The following is an 18,509-nucleotide window of genomic DNA, read 5'->3' as shown; positions in this document are numbered from 1 at the left end:
CAATCGATGGCTAAGTGGCAGACGCAGACATTTGGTGTTAGTGGAGCACGATCAAACTTATTAAAAAAATACTTATGCTACATGAACACATACAAGCGATCATTGTTATAGATTCACAAATCTCATATATATGTAAAATAACAATTCTCAAATAATTCCAAATAATCTCACATATTCAAAATAATAATTTCCAAAGAATTTTCAAGTTAAATATCGCAGATGACAAAATAATCTCAACTCTCACTCTTTTAATTGTTAGGTCATCGCTGTAACTCTATTCTAATAAAAAAACCCAACTACCGTTACTGTCCAAATCTGATTTTTTGCTTTAAAACCCACAAAAAAAATTAAAAAAAAAAATCTTGAAAGTTGGTGGGTCACTTGACCCACCAAGACCATATATAGGTCCGCCAGTGGATGACTTTGTTGGTCTACTATACGTCTGACTAAAAATTCTAAAACAATGTTGTCGGTCCTCAAACTGAGTCAATTCATTTGATTTCAAAACAATTATTATATAGACAAAAACTTCAATTATCACTTTGGAAAATTCCCATCCACTTGCCTAATATTCTTTTTAGGTTGTTTAGATACTTCTATTGTTTGATAATAATGTTATTCGTTTGTTATATGTATATTAACATTTAATTGTCAATTCAACTGGACGATTTTAAAATGCAATATCATATGTCCATTCAAATTCTTTTATTTTTCACAGGCCTAATACAGAGATGATTTTTATTAATCACTAAGGGTAAGACGTTTTATTTAAAAATTTAAATTTTAATTAAACTACTCCAACATGCATAAATACACAAGTTATTTACGTTAGCATCTATTTTTTACTTGAGCGCAATACACAAAAAAAAAAGAAAGAAAAAGAAAAGAAAAAGAAAATTTGAAGCATTATGTAACTTTTTTTATTTTTTTAATTTATAAAAATGAAAAAATTGGTTGTCATCCAACTTATATCATTGTTTCATTTTGATTATGATTCAAAATTATTTTGTTTCCAATTAGTCTCAAATATTTCATTTTGTTTCATTTTAAGCTCTCTCTCTCTCAATTTGCTAAATTACCAAAAAATAATGCTGATGTCGCTAATGAAAAATATATTAGTGCATTGTTTTTATCCCTGGCTAAAAAAATTCATAAAGAGTAAGAGTGGGTACTTTTTCCCAGAATCGGACCGGAACCATTTAGAACCGGTCGGTTTAGTTCTGGATTTTCTAAAAAACAATTTGATTTCGGGACAAATTTTTAAGAATCGACCGGGTTCGATTCCCGGTTCTAATATGGGAACCACGGGAACTAGACGGTTCTCATTGGATTTTATCTTTTTTTGGGTAAGATATATGACTTAATCTCCAACACTTTTATAAAAAATAATCGGGTTCCTTCTTAATTTTAGACTCCAGCACTTTCCTTCTTCTCTTTGATTCTTTCCTTGTCTCTTTTATAATCCTTTGATTAATTGATTCTCAAGCCAAATTAGAATATTAGATAAATCTACACCTAAATAAATTTATTTACAATATATAATTTCATCTATAAGATGCGAAATTTTTATTTTGTTTTCACTTTGATTACATGATTTTTATTTTGTTTTCACTTTGTAAATCTATACCTAAATAAATCTTTGAATAGTATATTCAACTCTTCTATATTTTGTTAAAAGTATCATGTTGGTAGCATTTTTAGAGTTTTTATTAGTGAACATTTTATTTTGACATTTTCAATGTAATGTACCTGATCGAACCAAATCGGAACCGATTGGTTCAATTCCGGTTCGGCTCCATAGTTAGCTATGGAACCAATGGTTCTATTTCTAAAATTCTCATTAGTATTCAATTCGGTTCTGTTTCCTTTGGAACCGGACCAAATCGGACTGCGCCCACTCCTTTTTTCTTTTTTTCCTTTTGTGTTATATTTGCTATATATTTCTTTTGAAAAAATACATTTGAAAATGCTACTAATCTAACAACACAAGTTTTTGCGCAATTAGAATATCAAAACAAGTCATATCGTATTATCACTTGGTCAGATGAATATGTGTGTGTTTTTTTTCTTTTTTTCCTTTTTTATAATTAGAGTCGAGAAAACTCGCTTCACGTATTTATAGTCAAAGTGGCACCTCATATCCCACCACTCAATTTAATATTAAAAAACACTGGGGCCTTTTGGGATGATTTTTCACATAAAAAAATTGATTTTTTGATCGTTATTTCACTATTTCAACTGTAAAGTTTGACTTCTTCTCTTACAGGTTACCCCCACTTTTCTCCTAATGATCAAAAAATCAATTCTCAAAATCGCTTCCAAACGGGGCCACTATTTTGTTTCATTCGTTGCACCTATAGAAGATTAAAAAATTTCAATTTAGTGCTATTTAAGTCAAAAAAAAAAAAAAAGAAGAATAATCACCCCTAGAAGGCCCATTGGGCTTCTCTTCTTTCCAAACAGATACTCAAACGGGCCGGAGAAAGATAGAAAGGATAAGGAAACGTCACCACGTATCTAAAATTTATTAAAAATTCTGTTTTTACATTTCAAAACTTTTTTCACCAAATATAATGCAATATATGTAGTATATTTAAAAAATGGAAGGTATACTCAATCCCATACTTAATATAGTAATAACTGAAATTATTCCACCAAACACGTATAGCCCACCCACAAATCACGCCCTAGTAAATCCCAATCTTCAGCTTTACCATTGTACCAGTGAACCAAGATTTTGAAAATCAAAACCAAAAAATCTTTTCCAAGACCTCCACAAAATCGTATCTCAATTCTTTACTCAATTCTTTTTATTTCTCCTCATGCTGATGTTGGTTGGGAAGATGATGAAAAGCAATTCTGGCTATAATATTGAAATACAAAATTTTCGAAATTAAATTATAAGTTAACGAACAAAATCAGCAGTTATTCTATGTTGGGCACCAACCCTATTTGACACTAGTATTCTTTTAATTTGAATTCCTAACTATTGGTGATGGCTTAACAATTCATAAAAACAATTAAAGTTGTGATGACTAACATGCTTCCATGGGGGAGGTAAAGATAAAGAAGAAAATTTGCAGATCTGATTTGTGTTTTAAGTGCACTCATCATTGACATCAAGTAAAAAATGCTTTAAAATGTTAAAGTAATGAAACTGATATGTTCGATATAGAAAATATTGGACATGCTGTAAACCTTGACTCAAGCAAGGACATAGAGTTCCGGATAAATGTCTCTGACATAAGATGGTGTGGTATACAAATACTCTTGGCGGTTTTGAAGTTGAGTTTTTAAGCATCTACGAAGTTTGATCTCGACTCTTGAGAAGCTTCTTGGAGTTGGTTGCAATATGTTTTCTTACCTTCTTATTCAAGGTTTGCATTATTTATATTATCAACTCCATTCTCTTTAGTATGAAAGTCACCATACAAAGGTATGAAGGAGAGAGAGCATGAAAGAGGAGAAGGAAACAATTTATGTCATTTTATATCTTAAGAATAAAAGTTGTTGATTTAGTAGTAAGTATAGAATACGAATATATGATGTCTCGAACTAAGATACAATTAACTGCCTTTCCGCTTCTCTAAAATTTAGCGATGCTCACTCTCTTCTCCTCCCAAGTTTTCGTGCATTTTACAATTTGTATCTTGGATCTAGGAGGTAATATCTCACCATGACATCAGCAATTATCTACTTTCCATTGGGTACGATCTCCGAGTGGTCCAACAAAACCAGCTTAACAACCCAAGCTAATGTCCTTCGTGTGAATAGGGAACAAAATTTTGTGCTTGTTCACCCTTGTCGTCGATTACAACTAATCCATGTTTACACAAAACTCCATCCACCTGAAATTGATTGCACGCACACGTAATCAACTTCAAAGCTACAACATGCTATGAGTTCTCATTTGACATTTGATACAAGAACTCATTTGATGCAAACAACTTGAAAATCATGAATTTCATGTTAAGAACTATATGCGATCTCATGTCATTTGTAATAAATCAATGTAATTGTGTACCATTACTCTGTAAGTACAAAATCATTATAAATCCAAAGTAATTTCTTTTCTTTTCGTATGCCAAGTTGAACAACAATTCATTTCGTATATTACATAAAATGAAAGTCGCAAAATATCAATCAAATGAATGAACTATCTAGAGGCACTTTTAATTATTCAAATCTAACATTGAGTTTCAATGAGCACTTTTGCATTAGTTCTCAACATTTTTTTTCTGGTTTTGACACAAGTCTTGGAATGTTCCTTGTGCAATGCTCTTGTTCTTTGAAAGCCACATCTATACCACGTTCACGGAGTCCATATCTACATCTACACAATAATGTATATTTCTACACAAGTTGATATGATCAGGGGAAGCCATTTATACATATTGATGAATGATAGATATACACACTTCATACGACGCATAACATCGTGTGATATCAATTAGAATCCAAATTGATATTATATGAATTTTCAAAATTTTTGACATGATAACCAAATCATTCCTCATGTGTTTGACCCAATAACCTATCTTCGTGTAAGAATGATAAAACAAATTACCACGCAAAGATCAGATTCAAGGATTACAAGCTAATCACCTACAACTAAATATACAATACACAAAATATCAATAAATATTGAATATCTATTAAATACCTCAATAGTCAAAAAATTTAGCAAAGATAAATCCTATAAGAACCTTGATAATAGAAGATCAAAGATGGCATTTATTTAATTTCAACAATTCCCTGAACGTGATGTGAAGAAAGCTCTCTTCATGATGATAGTCATTTTTGGAAGAAGAATCTACTGTTATTGCAATGTATCACTCATTTTGAATTTGAAAATCATCTATGAAGCAATAATTTATTGATTGCATTCCATGATTCTTGGCTAAGTATTTTCAGTTACGCCTCAAAATAGGAAAGGTCTCATAGTCAGTGTTCCAATTTTTTTTATGTGTATGTGTAGTAAAAGAAACATATAATAATATATTACAGTAAAAAATGAATTTGTTTTTTATTTGGAGGTATATATGATTTTTTCCCTAGAAGGATTACAACCCAAAAATCATCGTCTCCCTCCATCAGCCCCATCACCCGATAGTCATATTGGCTGTCAACCACCACCCTCCTCTACAACCTATTATTGCATAGATAGATACACACGAATATACATGCCTTGCAGTATCAGTATGTATAGAAATCAAGTAATGAATTAATTTCAGAAGCCCAATGCAGCCTTTGTATTATTCTAAGTAATTAATTAATTTCATTTAATGGCTTGCGTTATCAATTCTTCATTCTTTTCCTCAATTCTTCTGTACAGCCAACACATATCTCGACCCTCAATTTCATGTCGTTCTAGGAAGTGCACAATAATATGTGAAGTGAAGGAAGAAAAATCAAAATTCAGAAAAACCAAATTTAATTTTTTGAAGCTTCCTTTAACATTTATAGTAATTTCTGCTTCACAGTCCCAGCCTTCAATACCAGTTTAAAGTGTCCAAAAAGAAGCTTTCAGGAAACACTAACCCCAGAGGAATTGAAAACATGGGTTAAGGACCTTCCAACGATATCCCATAGGCTTGCTTATAATGAAAACTTGGACTTGAAAAGGGAAAATAAGCTTAAGCATGTTATGAAGCGCCGAATGCTGAGTTGAAGTAGCGGCTAAAGGTGGTTCTGGCGATCTTGGAGGATAACAAAATCCAGCTCCCTCTTGATGCTCCAACTCCCTACTTCACTTTTCCAGCTACGGCTCACATTAGCATCACCCCAGCAGCTCGATTTAGCTGGTCAGTTAGGGCAGTTGGTTACATGTGTCATCTTTGTATTGGTAGTAAATGTCAATCAGTTAGTTAGCTCAGTTTCTGTTAGTCTTGATCTGTATTTATACGCCAATGTAATGCATTCTTTCATTTTGAGAAGTTAATCAATGAAGTTCTTTCTTCTTCACTTTGATATGGTATCAGAGCTGATACCATACTTCAATTGAAAGTGATCCATACTTCTGGGAACAATGGGGTTAACTGAAGATTGATGGAATTTGTGTTATTGCTTTATAGTCCGCCGCTGAAAAAACCTGAAATTCCAAGGGCCTTATTTTGGGATCTTATTGAAAATTCCAATATAAATGTTTTCATTGGTCAAGCTAAAGCCTTAGTCAAAGGAGGCATTGGAGTTGAAGAGGGCAAACAAGAGTTTAAACGGACAAAGAATGAGGAGTTAGAAAAATTTAGGGAAGAAAGGGAGATGATGGAAAAATCTAAAAAAAAAAATGCAGAAGAATGAAGAGGAGAAAATGAGGCTAGAAATGAAGAAGATCAAGTATGAGGAGTTGTTATGCCAGGAACATAGAAGTTCGCAGGACATGGCAAGAATGTGGCAGAGATTATCTAGTGATTCAAATGTTGCCGAAGCTCTTTGTTTGGTTTTTTTATATATTTTATTGCGAGTTGTTCTTAGTTATAGGTAGCAGAAGAAGGATTACGAGGATAGGTTGAAGATAGAGAAAGCAGAAGCGGAAGAGAAGAAGATGAGGGAGCCAGAGAGGGAAATGGCTGGGATTGAGGATGATGATGACGAAGAGGAAGGAGAAGGAAAGTCAGGGGATAATCCTTTCATGAAAATGCACAGCAATTCATGAACTCTGGTGCATGTGTTCAGAGGGCACACAACAAGATACTTCCACAGGATTTGGAAAGAGTGGTGGATGTTAAATTCTCTGATATTGCTGGGCTTGGGAAAATTGGTCTTGAACTTGAGGAGATTGTGAAGTTCTTCACCCATGGAAAAATGTACCGCAGGCGTGGAGTCAAAATGGCAGGTCAGATTATTGTGTTTCACAAACTTTAGATGTTTGTTTTATGTCGTATTTATATATTTAGATTTGTTGTTTTTCTTTACATATGAAATCTTATTTCCCTGATGAGCAGTAAAGCTGCTATTGTTGTATGCTCGATAGTAGGTTAGCAATGAAGGTCCTGCAAAGAAAGCTTGACATGTATCTACATGATATCCTTTGTATTCAACTATGCTTTATCTTGCATCTCATTATTGAATTGTTCAATGCATATTAAGGCAATAATTATTTTGGAATTGAAGGTACTATGGCTAGATCAACATGTCTAGTAATCACAAAGCCACCTATTTTACTCTTTTATTTGGAAATGAAGATGTTGCATTCAAACAATTAATGGATAGCATTATGCATGCAAACTTATATCATACCCTGTTGATTTTTCCTAAAAATGAATTTTTTAATAGTTTTATATAAAAGTTGATAAAATGTGTAGTTGAAAAGTTGATAAATGTTATGGATTCAATAAAATGTGTGGTTGAAATTAATTGTTCGCCATGACTTAAATTTTTATCAACTTTTTTAACTAAACCAAACAGGGCATAATATCACAGCAGTATGATCTACAAACTTCCAATATTCTTTAGATTTTAAGAAAGTCTCTGTGAATATATTTATAGTGGGTTGAACAAATGAATTTATCAGATTCTTCTTGTCGTTGCATCTCAAGAGATTGAAAAGAAAAAAGAGTCCAAACTGTACTATGAAAATTTTAATATATAGAATACGTAGAACCATTTGATATGAAAAATTTCTAGAGAACGTTATTAGCAGCATAAATAAACAATTACAAAAATAAGTAGTTGCTACAAATGAGGAAATTGTTTAGAAACCACTGAAGGACATCAAAACTGAGTGAATCTTTAGTGGAAAAGTGTCTAATGATGGAATGGCATTGTCACTAGTACTTGTCCATTTGTAATCATAATCCAAGACCAATATTGATTTGGACTCCTGCAATTGTACACCCTGATTTTTCACTTCAGAAGTACTGGTCGAGGGTTTTTGAGACATTCTAACACTCTCCAAGTCCATGGCTACTTCTTTCATAGTTGGCCTTTTCTTTCCATTCAAATTTAAGCACCTTTGTGCAACTTTGGCCACCGCAATAATCTCTTCTTTGTTACCTTGATGTAAAACTTTGGTGTCAAGAATTGTTTCAAGATTTTTTCCTTCCATGCATAACAAAAACCTTGTTGCTAAACTTCTTTGCTCTCCTATTCTATCCAAAGATATTGGTCTTTGTCCAGTCAAGAGCTCGATAAGAACAACTCCAAAACTGTAAACATCACTCTTTCCTGTAAAATGATTTGATTGAAAGTACTCTGGATCTAGGTATCCCATTGTCCCTTTTACTAAGGTAGTTTGATGAGTTCGATCCGCTGCAATTGACATTGAAGTTCCAAAGTCGGCAACTTTGGCTACATATATTTCATCAAGAAGTATATTGGATGACTTAATGTCTCTGTGATAGATGGGAATAGAAGTTGCATAATGAAGATACGCAAGTGCTTCTGCAACTTCTATAGCAATTTTCAAACGATGATGCCATGTGAATTGGAATTCATCTTTCTCATCATGGATATGATCAAAAAGAGTTCCGTTGGAAATGAATTCATAAACTAGTAAAGGAACTTCTGTTTCAAGGCAGCATCCTAATAGCATAACAACATTCCTATGAATGATTTTTGAAAGCATGACAACCTCGTTAATGAATTGTCCCACTTGGTTTTCATCTATTAAGATTGATTTCTTTATCGCTACGATTTTTCCATCAGACAACATACCTTTATACACGGTCCCTTGGCCTCCTTTACCAAGTATTCGACTTTCATTGAAATGATCAGTTACTCTCTCTAGTTCTTTAGAAGTGAAAAGTCGTGTTCTTTCGAGAATAGCTTCATCATTTGATATTTGTTGTTGTAGCAAGAGTCCACCATTTCGTTCGAAGAACTTTTGTTTGCGCTTCTTATTTTTTCTCTTCTCATGAAACTTGCACAACCAAAAGCAAGTTGATAATAGAAGTAGTAATCCTATACCTGAGCCCAAACCTACTCCTGAAAGTTTCAATATATGCAAATTAATTCAAGACAAGAACATCACATCTAATTTAGACTCTAATCACATATAGTTTTTTTCCGAGTAGGGAAATTGATCGTTTTTTATCATTTAGTTATTTGATATTGACATAACAATATGGTAAAATTAATGATACTATGCACATGTTTGACACTGCTTCTACTTTTGGTGGAAGAGCTCCCTTATAAAGTTAAAATTTTCAAAAATAAAAAAAAATAAAAAATTAACCATATTCAAAAGAAGCTTCTTAGTGTCAATAGTAATTTTTGATTGATGTATTGGTTTGTTGAATTACTAAAGTGTGATAGTCTGAGTTAGTATTGAATTATATCTTTAATTTGCTCGAAACTTAAAGTACTTTTGCTCATTATGCCTTGAATTTGGTATTTCTATGATTTTAAGAAAAAAATTAGCATTTTTGCAGTGCTCAAGAAAAAAAATAGCTTTTTGTTGTGCTCAAGAAAAACTTTGTTGCGGGAAGAATCATAATTTCTTTGTTAAACTTTTGTTTTAGAATTATTGTGTGTCAAAATTATAATTTTAGCGTTTGAAAAAACAAATTTTTTTTGAAAATTTATAAAGGTTATGCTTTCAAAATCGGATCGGTTGATTTGATTAAAAAACCCATGATCGGTTCAGCGAGCGGTTTTATTTGTACCGAAAATATAAAAATCAGTTAATTTTCGGTGAAATGTCCAGTTCAATAAAAAATCAATAAACCGGACAGGGTTTTACCTATTTTTCTCGCTAGCTAAAAAATGCCCAACGAGAACGAAACTGCTGCTGCTGGAAAAATAAAGAAATAAATTCTTTTGACTTTTGAAATGGCGCAAGTGTCTAGGTTGATAATCCTTATTCGAGTTTTTCTATTTTATCACCCCACTTGAGTCCCATTTTTTGAGAAAAATAATTTTTTTAATAGTGATTTCTGAAGAATATTTGGTTAAATAATAGAAAAATTTTGAATTTTTGTATAAAATTATTTTATGAAAAAATATGTGGTTAAAATGACTTTTTGAAAAAATGAGTCTCAAACACGGGCTATATGTATTTAGGGATATTAATCTTTTTTCTAGGCCCATTTCATTTTTATGTGATGAAATGATTATTAAGAATAATTAACAAATGTTAGAAACTTTATTTTTAAAAAAATATATGTTAATATAATACTTTATTTTTTAAATAGTACATATCAATATAAAATTTTTATTATTTATTTTATTTTATTAATTTTTGGGTCGATCTTGATTTAATCTCAATTTGACCCTTTGACACATGACTCTTTTTTGAATCAATGTTAAGTCCAACTTTCAAAACATTGAAAATAACTAATACAGATATTAATTATATTAATTTTCTTTTCCATTATTATTATCATCAATAGAAATAGGTTATTCGAAAAAAATAAAAGATATAACCTAATGATTTATAAATCCAAAATTTTAATAAAACATTAAATTAATACTTGCTTACATAAAAATTAAATTAATTAAACAACGGAAATATTTAAAAAGAGGAAAAACTAAGAAAAATAAATATGCAGAAATTAATTGAAAATTACCTATTGCCATATTGCTATGAGTGACCGGCAGTTGTATACAACCAATACAATTTATTTTGCCATCACCATAATTACCATCGTTACAAGAACAGCTATATGAACCCAGAGTGTTGATGCAAAGTCCATGGGCCTCGCACGGATTATTGATGCATTCATTGATATCTACCGCCCATCAATAAAACATCAAAGCAAATAACTATTAGATTTTGTGTATCGAATTGGATAGCCCAATGCACGAGTCTTTTAATTAAATAATATAAAAAAATTTAAAAATAACCTTGGCACCCAAGGTAGGGATTGCCCTCATATCCTTCCATGCACCTGCACTGATATCCTCCATAAAGGAAATCCCAGTTATTGCAAACACTATTCTTTCCACATGAAGTTTTGTTGCAATTCGAAAAAGGATCAATTCTCCAATCTAACACCAATGGCCTATCCATAAACTCTTTATTATTCTTTAGAAATGCTGTTGAATCGTCGAGATCGGATAAATTGAAAATGAAATTACCAAGATCGCCGATCATTCCAACGGAGGCTAAACTACAAGGCAAATATCTGCTATCTCTTCTCCCAATAGTTTGCATGTCGAACAGTGTAACATAGAGAAAGTCAGTTTTGGATATGTTGGTTTGGCAACAGCCCCAGCTAGGGCATGTTCCGATGGAAAGTGTATCCGTACAAAACGACAGACAACCAATACCGCCGTAGATATGGGTTAAGTTTGAAAATTGTCGTACGACAGCCAAGTCTTCACAACCAACTACTGTTAGCTGATTCGCATCTGACAAGGTATAAGGAGTAGCAAAAAAATCGAGCCTTGTAGAATGATTCACCGTATTGTTATTGGTCGGCATGCCATAGCAACTCCTTGCCAGCTGCAGCTCCGAGTTCTTAACATAGATTTGGGATTTTGAGATATTAATAACCTCTAAGTAATGGACATATGTGTCATTCGAATTAACAAAGGAGAGGTAAGGTTTTGGAGGGTTGATAGAAATATTACAGTCGATGTTAAAGTCTACGTTCATAGAACAATATGGGCCGATACCAAATGGGTATGGAATGTCTACGTTACCACATCTGCTTTGGCAGCCAGGTTTGGTATTGTTGGTAGCGGCGTTTGACGGTGGTGCCACCGCCAGTGAAAGCAAGAAGAACATATGGAACAAAGCATAACGCATGACCATGTTTTGCTTTGTAATCTGCATGTTTAGAATGATTAAGCTAATCTCTTTATATTCTCATTAAAGCATGTTGGAAAACAGTTGTAGGCTACTATGTTTGCTATTCGATATATATACATCAACTAAATCGTTAAAAAGTTAAGAAGAAACTTATCTATTTATATTTTGTATTCATGTAAGTGTTCAATTTATTCATTTTTATGTCGTTGTGCTTCAAGAAACATATGTGAGAGATGTTATTTTAATTCTAAATAAGCCAATAATAATGATGATGGTGGTGGTGGTGTAACAGTACCTCTTTTTTGGTCTACAATGAATACACCTCTATGACAACCATGGGATATGCGTGGGTGGGGTCTCATTAGGTCTATTTTTTTTTTTCTCTTGTTTTATAGTGAAAAAATTATGACAATAGGGCATGTATTTTTACAGGCAAAATAAATAAATAAATAAATTGTGATCGAAACCATTCAATTCTCAAACTAGTATAAAAAATCAAATTGGAATCGATCGGTTTTTTGTGTAATGTCTCAAAATCTACATGTTTCTTATTGGAACCGGCGATAAATTGATCGATTCGATTTGATTCCAATTATGTTAGATTGGTTGGTGAAAAAAATAATAATAATACTACCCCTACCATGAGATCTCATGACATATTGGTCTTCCCATCAAGTCAATGCAGTCAATATTCCTAAAGTTTTAGTAGGGACAAGAATCCGACTTTCAATAAACGGCTATAGGCTTGCTGAAGACTTTTCGTTATGAAGGAACCACCTATTTTCATGGAAAAACTTTGGCTTAAATATTTAAGATGTCAAGGAATAAAGATATTTAGCACGAACTCTCACTTCCAGGTTCAATTTATTTATTTATGAAATGCATCACAAGAAATTTATTTATAAATAAGTAAAGATGAATCTGAGCTAAGACAATTTATCTACCCTCATGTTATATTGAAAAGCTTCATCAAAATTAAAAAGGTTATAAAATAAATATAAATAAATTTATATTTTTTATTAAACAATTAATCACACATTTGTTATGCAATAGACGGCTTTATTGCTCTGTACGTGTAATTGTAAAAGTGTCACGTTTTTTCTTGGTCTTCATTCCAAGTTAATCCATTTAATTTTGACAAAGTTGAGCATATAGACAAAAGTTGATTTACCACTAGGATCCAAACTTATTAAATGTAAATGGGTATTTAGGAGAAAATATAATGTTGATAGATCCCTAAAAACTTTCAAGGCTAGATTGGTAGTCAAAGGATATCGACAAAAGGAAGAAATCGACTATTTTGATACTTATGCACCAGTTGCTAAAATAACATCGATTAGGATATTATTCACTTTAGCTTTAATATATGACTTGCATGTTCATCAAATGGATGTCAAGACAGCATTTCTAAATGGAGATTCCAATGAGGAGGTCTATATAAAACAACCCGAAGGATTTGCCCTACCTGGGAATGAACATAAGGTATGCAAGGTGGTAAAATCTTTATATGGTTTAAAGCAAGCACCTAAAAAATGGCATGAGAAGTTTGATTTAGAAATTATATCTTTCGGGTTTAAACATAATAGTGTAGATAAATATTTAAATTTCAAAATATGTGAAAATTATGTGACATTTATATGCTTATATGTTGACGACATGTTGATTATGAGTAATTACATGGACTGTATAGAAGAAACGAAGATGTTTCTATCATCCACATTCAAAATGAAGGATCTTGGACATGTGGATACCATTTTGGGTATCAAGTCACACAGACTTGTGGGGGTTACCATTTGAGTCAATCACATTATATCGAGAATGTGATAAAGAAGTCCGAACACTTGACCTTAAAGGAATATAGTACCCCAATCGATCCAAATTAGACACTTGTAAAGAATAGCGGAAGGGCGTTGCTCAATTAGAATATACAAGTGCTATAAGGAGTCTTATGTATACAGTTTAATACACAAAATCTGACATAGCCTATGCAATAAGTAAACTTAGTAGGTTTATTAGCAATCTAAGCAACGATCATCGGAAGGCTATTGGGAGAGTTCTTAAATACTTAAAGAAAACCAAGAACTTGAGCCTACGATATTATAAATTTTCGATAGTATTGAAGGGATTTACCGATGCTAGTTGGATATCTAACACGGGTGAAAGTAAATCCACCTCGGGTTGGGTGTTTACTCTTGGAAGAGGTGTTGTTTCTTCAAAATTAAAGAAACAAACATGTATAACACACTCAACCATGAGATCTGAATTTGTGGCACTATCGGATACCGGGAAAGAGGTTGAGTGGCTTAAGGATCTCTTCTATGAGATACCTTTGGGATCGAAGAATATATCTTCCATTCCTATCATGTGTGATAGTCAAGCAACATTAGCGAAAGCATACAATGAGGTATACAATGGAAAGTCTAGACATATGAGTCTAAGACACGACTACATAAGGAAATTAATCAAAGATGGAATAATTTTCCTAAATTATGTAAAGTCAATAGAGAATTTAGCGGATTCTTTAACTAAATCACTAAATAGAGATTTAATGGCATCTATTTCGAGTAGGATGGGGTTGAAACTCCTTTGGCAATAAAGGTCTACCAACGGCGGCAACCCTACTCGTCATTACTCAAAAGGTAATTCATGGATTCAAATGGTAAAAACAAGTCATTTAATATGTGGAATGGTTTCAGCATCATTCAAATCTGCAATAATCCTATCTTAAGTAAAATAATAACGGTTGTTACTGAAATGAAAGCTGAGTATTAAAGCTCTTAATGAAGTTTAGTGCTATAACACAAGTATTTCTAAAAGTAACAAAGGTAGTAGAAGAACGTTACCTAAACAAACATCGAGGTGGTGCTGTCTCAATTGAGAGTTGAAATTTCTTTCTTAAAAGTTTGTCGAATAGGATGAGGGCAAGGCCATAAAATGCTAAGCGAGTTATGAGGAACTTGAGAACACGTGGTATTTGTGTGTGTGTCCAAACTAGTATTGTCACATGGGATAACTGGTTCAAAGCTATGGCTACATTTGATTCTAACTTTACTTTGTTTGGATTACACTATGACCGGATTCAAATCAAAAGATATCTAGTCTTTATGCATGAGTATCGTATGATTTGAGTATGAGAATTTTTTCTCGAATTTTGAACAAATGGGGGATTGTTGAAATGTTGTTCAACATTCAAGAAAAATGAAATGGGCTGAATAAATATGAAAAAAAAAACTTAAATGGTATTAGAGGCACCTTGTTCTATGCTGTCACATAGATTTATACTATACAGTCGCATGGCCTATTGCAAGAAATTTTGGGACCTCTTTGGATTGTTCTATGCTATCGTATAGATTTATACTATGCAGTCGCATATTATACAAAATTGACCGTTGAAGGACAGTTTCCTATTGTTGCAACTCTAAATTGTGGTGGCTTTTCGACCTATTTTGGCACCAATTCGTGCAAATTGGTGGTGGCATATATATGTGATGCATTTCAAGCCAAAAACAAGTGAGAAACATTTTTTTATCCATATTCATTCCAATATCAAAGATCAAATTCTTGACTCACATTCATACTCTTTTCTTCATTGTGTTCTTAAAGTTTTGGAGGGTCACACTTGTGCTTTAGTGCTAGATCTTTTACAAGACTTGATATAATCCTACGAACAGTTTACCAAAATCATTAAGCATCACAATCAATCCCGAGAGGAGGCAAATATAGTTTGAAAACAGCGATTACGCGTTCGAGCCTCCGATCTTGTTCTTATCAAGTTTCTGGTGTTAATTATTACTGTTGTTGTATTATTGTGATATTATTCTTCTCTTCACTCCATTTCTCCTCCATATTTTCCAACATGGGTTAGGTTTGAAAATTGTTATACAATAGCCAAGTCAACACAACCAACTGCTGTTAGCTGATTTGCAATTGACAAGGTATAAGGAGTATTAAGAAATTTGATGTATATGGAATAATTCATTGTATTGTAATAGGACCACGTGCCATAGCAACTCCTTGCCAGCTGCAGCTCCGTGTTCTTAACATAGATTTTGGATTTTGAGATATTAACGACTTCTAAGTAATAGAGTTCTTTGCTCGCAGAGGAATTAACTAGGTGGAGGTAAGGTTTTAGAGGGTTGAAAGAAGTATCGCGGTTGATGTTAAAGTTTGAGTTTATAGAACAATTTGGCCCGATGCCAAACAGGTATGAAATTTCTACGTTACCACATCCACTTATTGTTGGTAGCGTTTGACGGTGGTGCCACCGCCAGTGAAAACAGGAAGAACATATGGAGCAAAGCATAACGAATAACCATGTTTTGCTTTGCAACTTGCAGATAGAGAATGATTAGGCTAATATGTATTTGTAGACAGAAAATTATTATCATTAAAGCATGTTGGAAAACAGTTGTAGGCTTGCTATTCAACATATGAAGTATAACAAAGTATTTTACAATAAAACAAGAAAATGAAAAAAGAAAGAATTTGAAGAACTGAATTAACATTCGGTTATAAAATCAGCACTAAGAATCGGACTGAAACCGAGGTTCTCTGTACAATATCCCAAAATTCCTTAGAGGAATTGATGTTGAATCTGTGTTGAATCGACCGATTCAGTCCGATTGCAATTCAGTTAGATTGGTTCTTGGAGAAACTACCTACCCCTACCATGGGGTCTCATAACATATTGGTCTCCCCATAAAGTTTAGTAGGGAGAAAGAGTTCCACTTTCAATAGTTCCACTTTCAATAAACAGCTAAGGCTTGTTGACTTTTCTTTACGAAGGGTCTACCTAATTTCATGGAAAAACTTAGGTCTAAAATTTAAGATGTCAAGTAATAAAGAAAATTATTTATCTTCTTTCTATTTGACATGATTTCTCACGTGTAGGTTCGATTTACTTATTTTTTTTATCAGATGCTTGACAAGTAATTTGTTTATGATGAATTTGAATTAAGACATTTATCTTGTCTCATGTTATATTAAAAGACTTCATCAAACTTAAAAAGGGTTAGAATGTAAACATAAATAAGTTTATATTTTTTATTCAATAAGTAATTCACAACCATTACACAATCAACAACTTTGTTGGTATTAATTTTGAATAATGCTACTTTGACTGAAAAATCCTAGCAAATGTCGTGATCGAGGATGTCGTGGCGGGAGTTAATTGTATGGGATAGCTGATTGTATTTAAACAATCTAATAATAAAATGACACTTGACATTATTTCAAAATTTCTGTTCCTATAGTATGATTAATTTATTTTACATTTTGGCTCATTATTCAACTCGACTTGGTGGACACAACTATATTCACTTCTGTTCATATCATTATAAATGTAAGAGAAGCCAAAAAAAATTACTAACAATTTTATTTGTATAGAAAATTGTTTCATAGAAATGCACCAGAAATCTCACATTATGCAGACCCGTGCTATGATAAAAAAATGCCAAAAAATACTCACCTCCAAGTGCTGTATCTTTCCTGTAGCTTTTATGTGTGTACACAGTCCACACAGCAATGCTCAAAATTTACTGAACCGTTGGAACCCATGGACATATGCAATTACATTCTTACCCTTGCCATTACTCAACCAGAAGGCAATTCTAAGGGCACAAGTGTCATTTTATGCATTAACCCACTTAGTAGTCAAACCCATGTGAGCCGCATAATAATTGTACCGTCTGCTATCATTCAGACATGGGGCCCGGCAATGTTTGAAAAAGTCGAAAATTTTAGTCTTGGTCTTCCCCCAAGTCAATCCATTTAATTTCCACAAAGCAAAACATCAATATCATTTTGGAAAATTCCCATCCTCTTCCCAAACATTTTTCGGTTGTTTAAACTATATAGATATAATGTAATTGATTGTTATATGTATGTCAACATCTAATTGTCATTTCAACGATGCATTAAACTATTTATTTAAATTTAAGTTTTTACTTAATCGTAGATTTTAACATGCATCACATATGCTTCTAGATTCTTTCATTTTTATCAAAGGCCCAACATAAAGATGATTTTTTTTATTAATGGGAAAGGGTAAAAACATTTTATCTAAAAATTTAAATTTTAAATAAACTACTCCAACATGCATAAATACACAAGTTATTTAAGTAGCATCTATTTTTTATTTGAGCGAAATACACAAAAAGTAAAAGAGAAATTTTGAAGCATTACCTTGCTTAAGTAATTCTTGTTATTTTACAGTACCTTCTAGGGTTTAAAAATTGTTATATGTATGTTAACATCTAATTGTCATTTCAACGATGCATTAAACTATTTATTTAAATTTAAGTTTTTACTTAATCGTAGATTTTAACATGCATTACATATGCTTTTAGATTCTTTCATTTTTATCAAAGGCCCAACATAAAGATGATTTTTTTTATTAATGGGAAAGGGTAAAAACATTTTATCTAAAAATTTAAATTTTAAATAAACTACTCCAACATGCATAAATACACAAGTTATTTAAGTAGCATCTATTTTTTATTTGAGCGAAATACACAAAAAGTAAAAGAGAAATTTTGAAGCATTACCTTGCTTAAGTAATTCTTGTTATTTTACAGTACCTTCTAGGGTTTAAAAAATTGGTTTTGTTCAATTTATGTCATTGTTCCACTTTGATTATCGAAAATTATTTTGTTTCCAATTAGTATCTAATAATCTTCAATTTTATCTCAATTTAAGTTATGTCCGCCTCAATTTGCTAACTTACCAAAAGAGTAAACGTTTTTACCTTAAAATGTTATTGTGCAAAACATTTTTACATTTTATTTTTTGGCATTTTCATCCTCTATTTTCATTT

At 32.3% G+C, this 18,509-nt stretch overlaps 2 protein-coding genes and 1 pseudogene across 2 annotated transcripts; 1 reads left to right on the top strand and 2 right to left on the bottom strand.

Annotated features, from left to right (window-relative positions):
• Positions 1 to 5,042: 5,042 nt before the first annotated feature.
• LOC111402863 lies at positions 5,043 to 6,930 on the top strand (annotated as a pseudogene).
• Positions 6,931 to 7,693: 763 nt separating this feature from the next.
• Positions 7,694 to 10,518, bottom strand: LOC111402854 (wall-associated receptor kinase-like 8). The gene is made up of 2 exons (XM_023031157.1): positions 10,509 to 10,518; positions 7,694 to 8,925 (listed from the first exon to the last, which is right to left on the bottom strand). Exons 1-2 carry the CDS (start codon positions 10,516 to 10,518, stop codon positions 7,694 to 7,696), a joined length of 1,242 nt encoding a protein of 413 aa, XP_022886925.1.
• A 221-nt stretch (positions 10,519 to 10,739) lies between these two features.
• LOC111411986 (wall-associated receptor kinase 2-like) lies at positions 10,740 to 11,819 on the bottom strand. The gene has a single exon (XM_023042736.1). It carries the CDS (start codon positions 11,717 to 11,719, stop codon positions 10,775 to 10,777), a length of 945 nt encoding a protein of 314 aa, XP_022898504.1. The 5' UTR covers positions 11,720 to 11,819; the 3' UTR covers positions 10,740 to 10,774.
• Positions 11,820 to 18,509: the final 6,690 nt, after the last annotated feature.

The sequence above is a fragment of the Olea europaea genome, chromosome 1 (genome assembly GCF_002742605.1).
Source record: "Olea europaea var. sylvestris chromosome 1, O_europaea_v1, whole genome shotgun sequence".
In the NCBI taxonomy this organism is placed as follows: domain Eukaryota; kingdom Viridiplantae; phylum Streptophyta; class Magnoliopsida; order Lamiales; family Oleaceae; genus Olea; species Olea europaea.
Note: the sequence above shows the minus strand (reverse complement) of the source record. Positions and strands in the feature narration are given on the sequence as shown.

Coding starts and splice junctions, on each gene's coding strand:
- LOC111411986 (XM_023042736.1), bottom strand. CDS start 11,719: ATGCAGATTACAAAGCAAAACATGGTCATGCGTTATGCTTTGTTCCAT.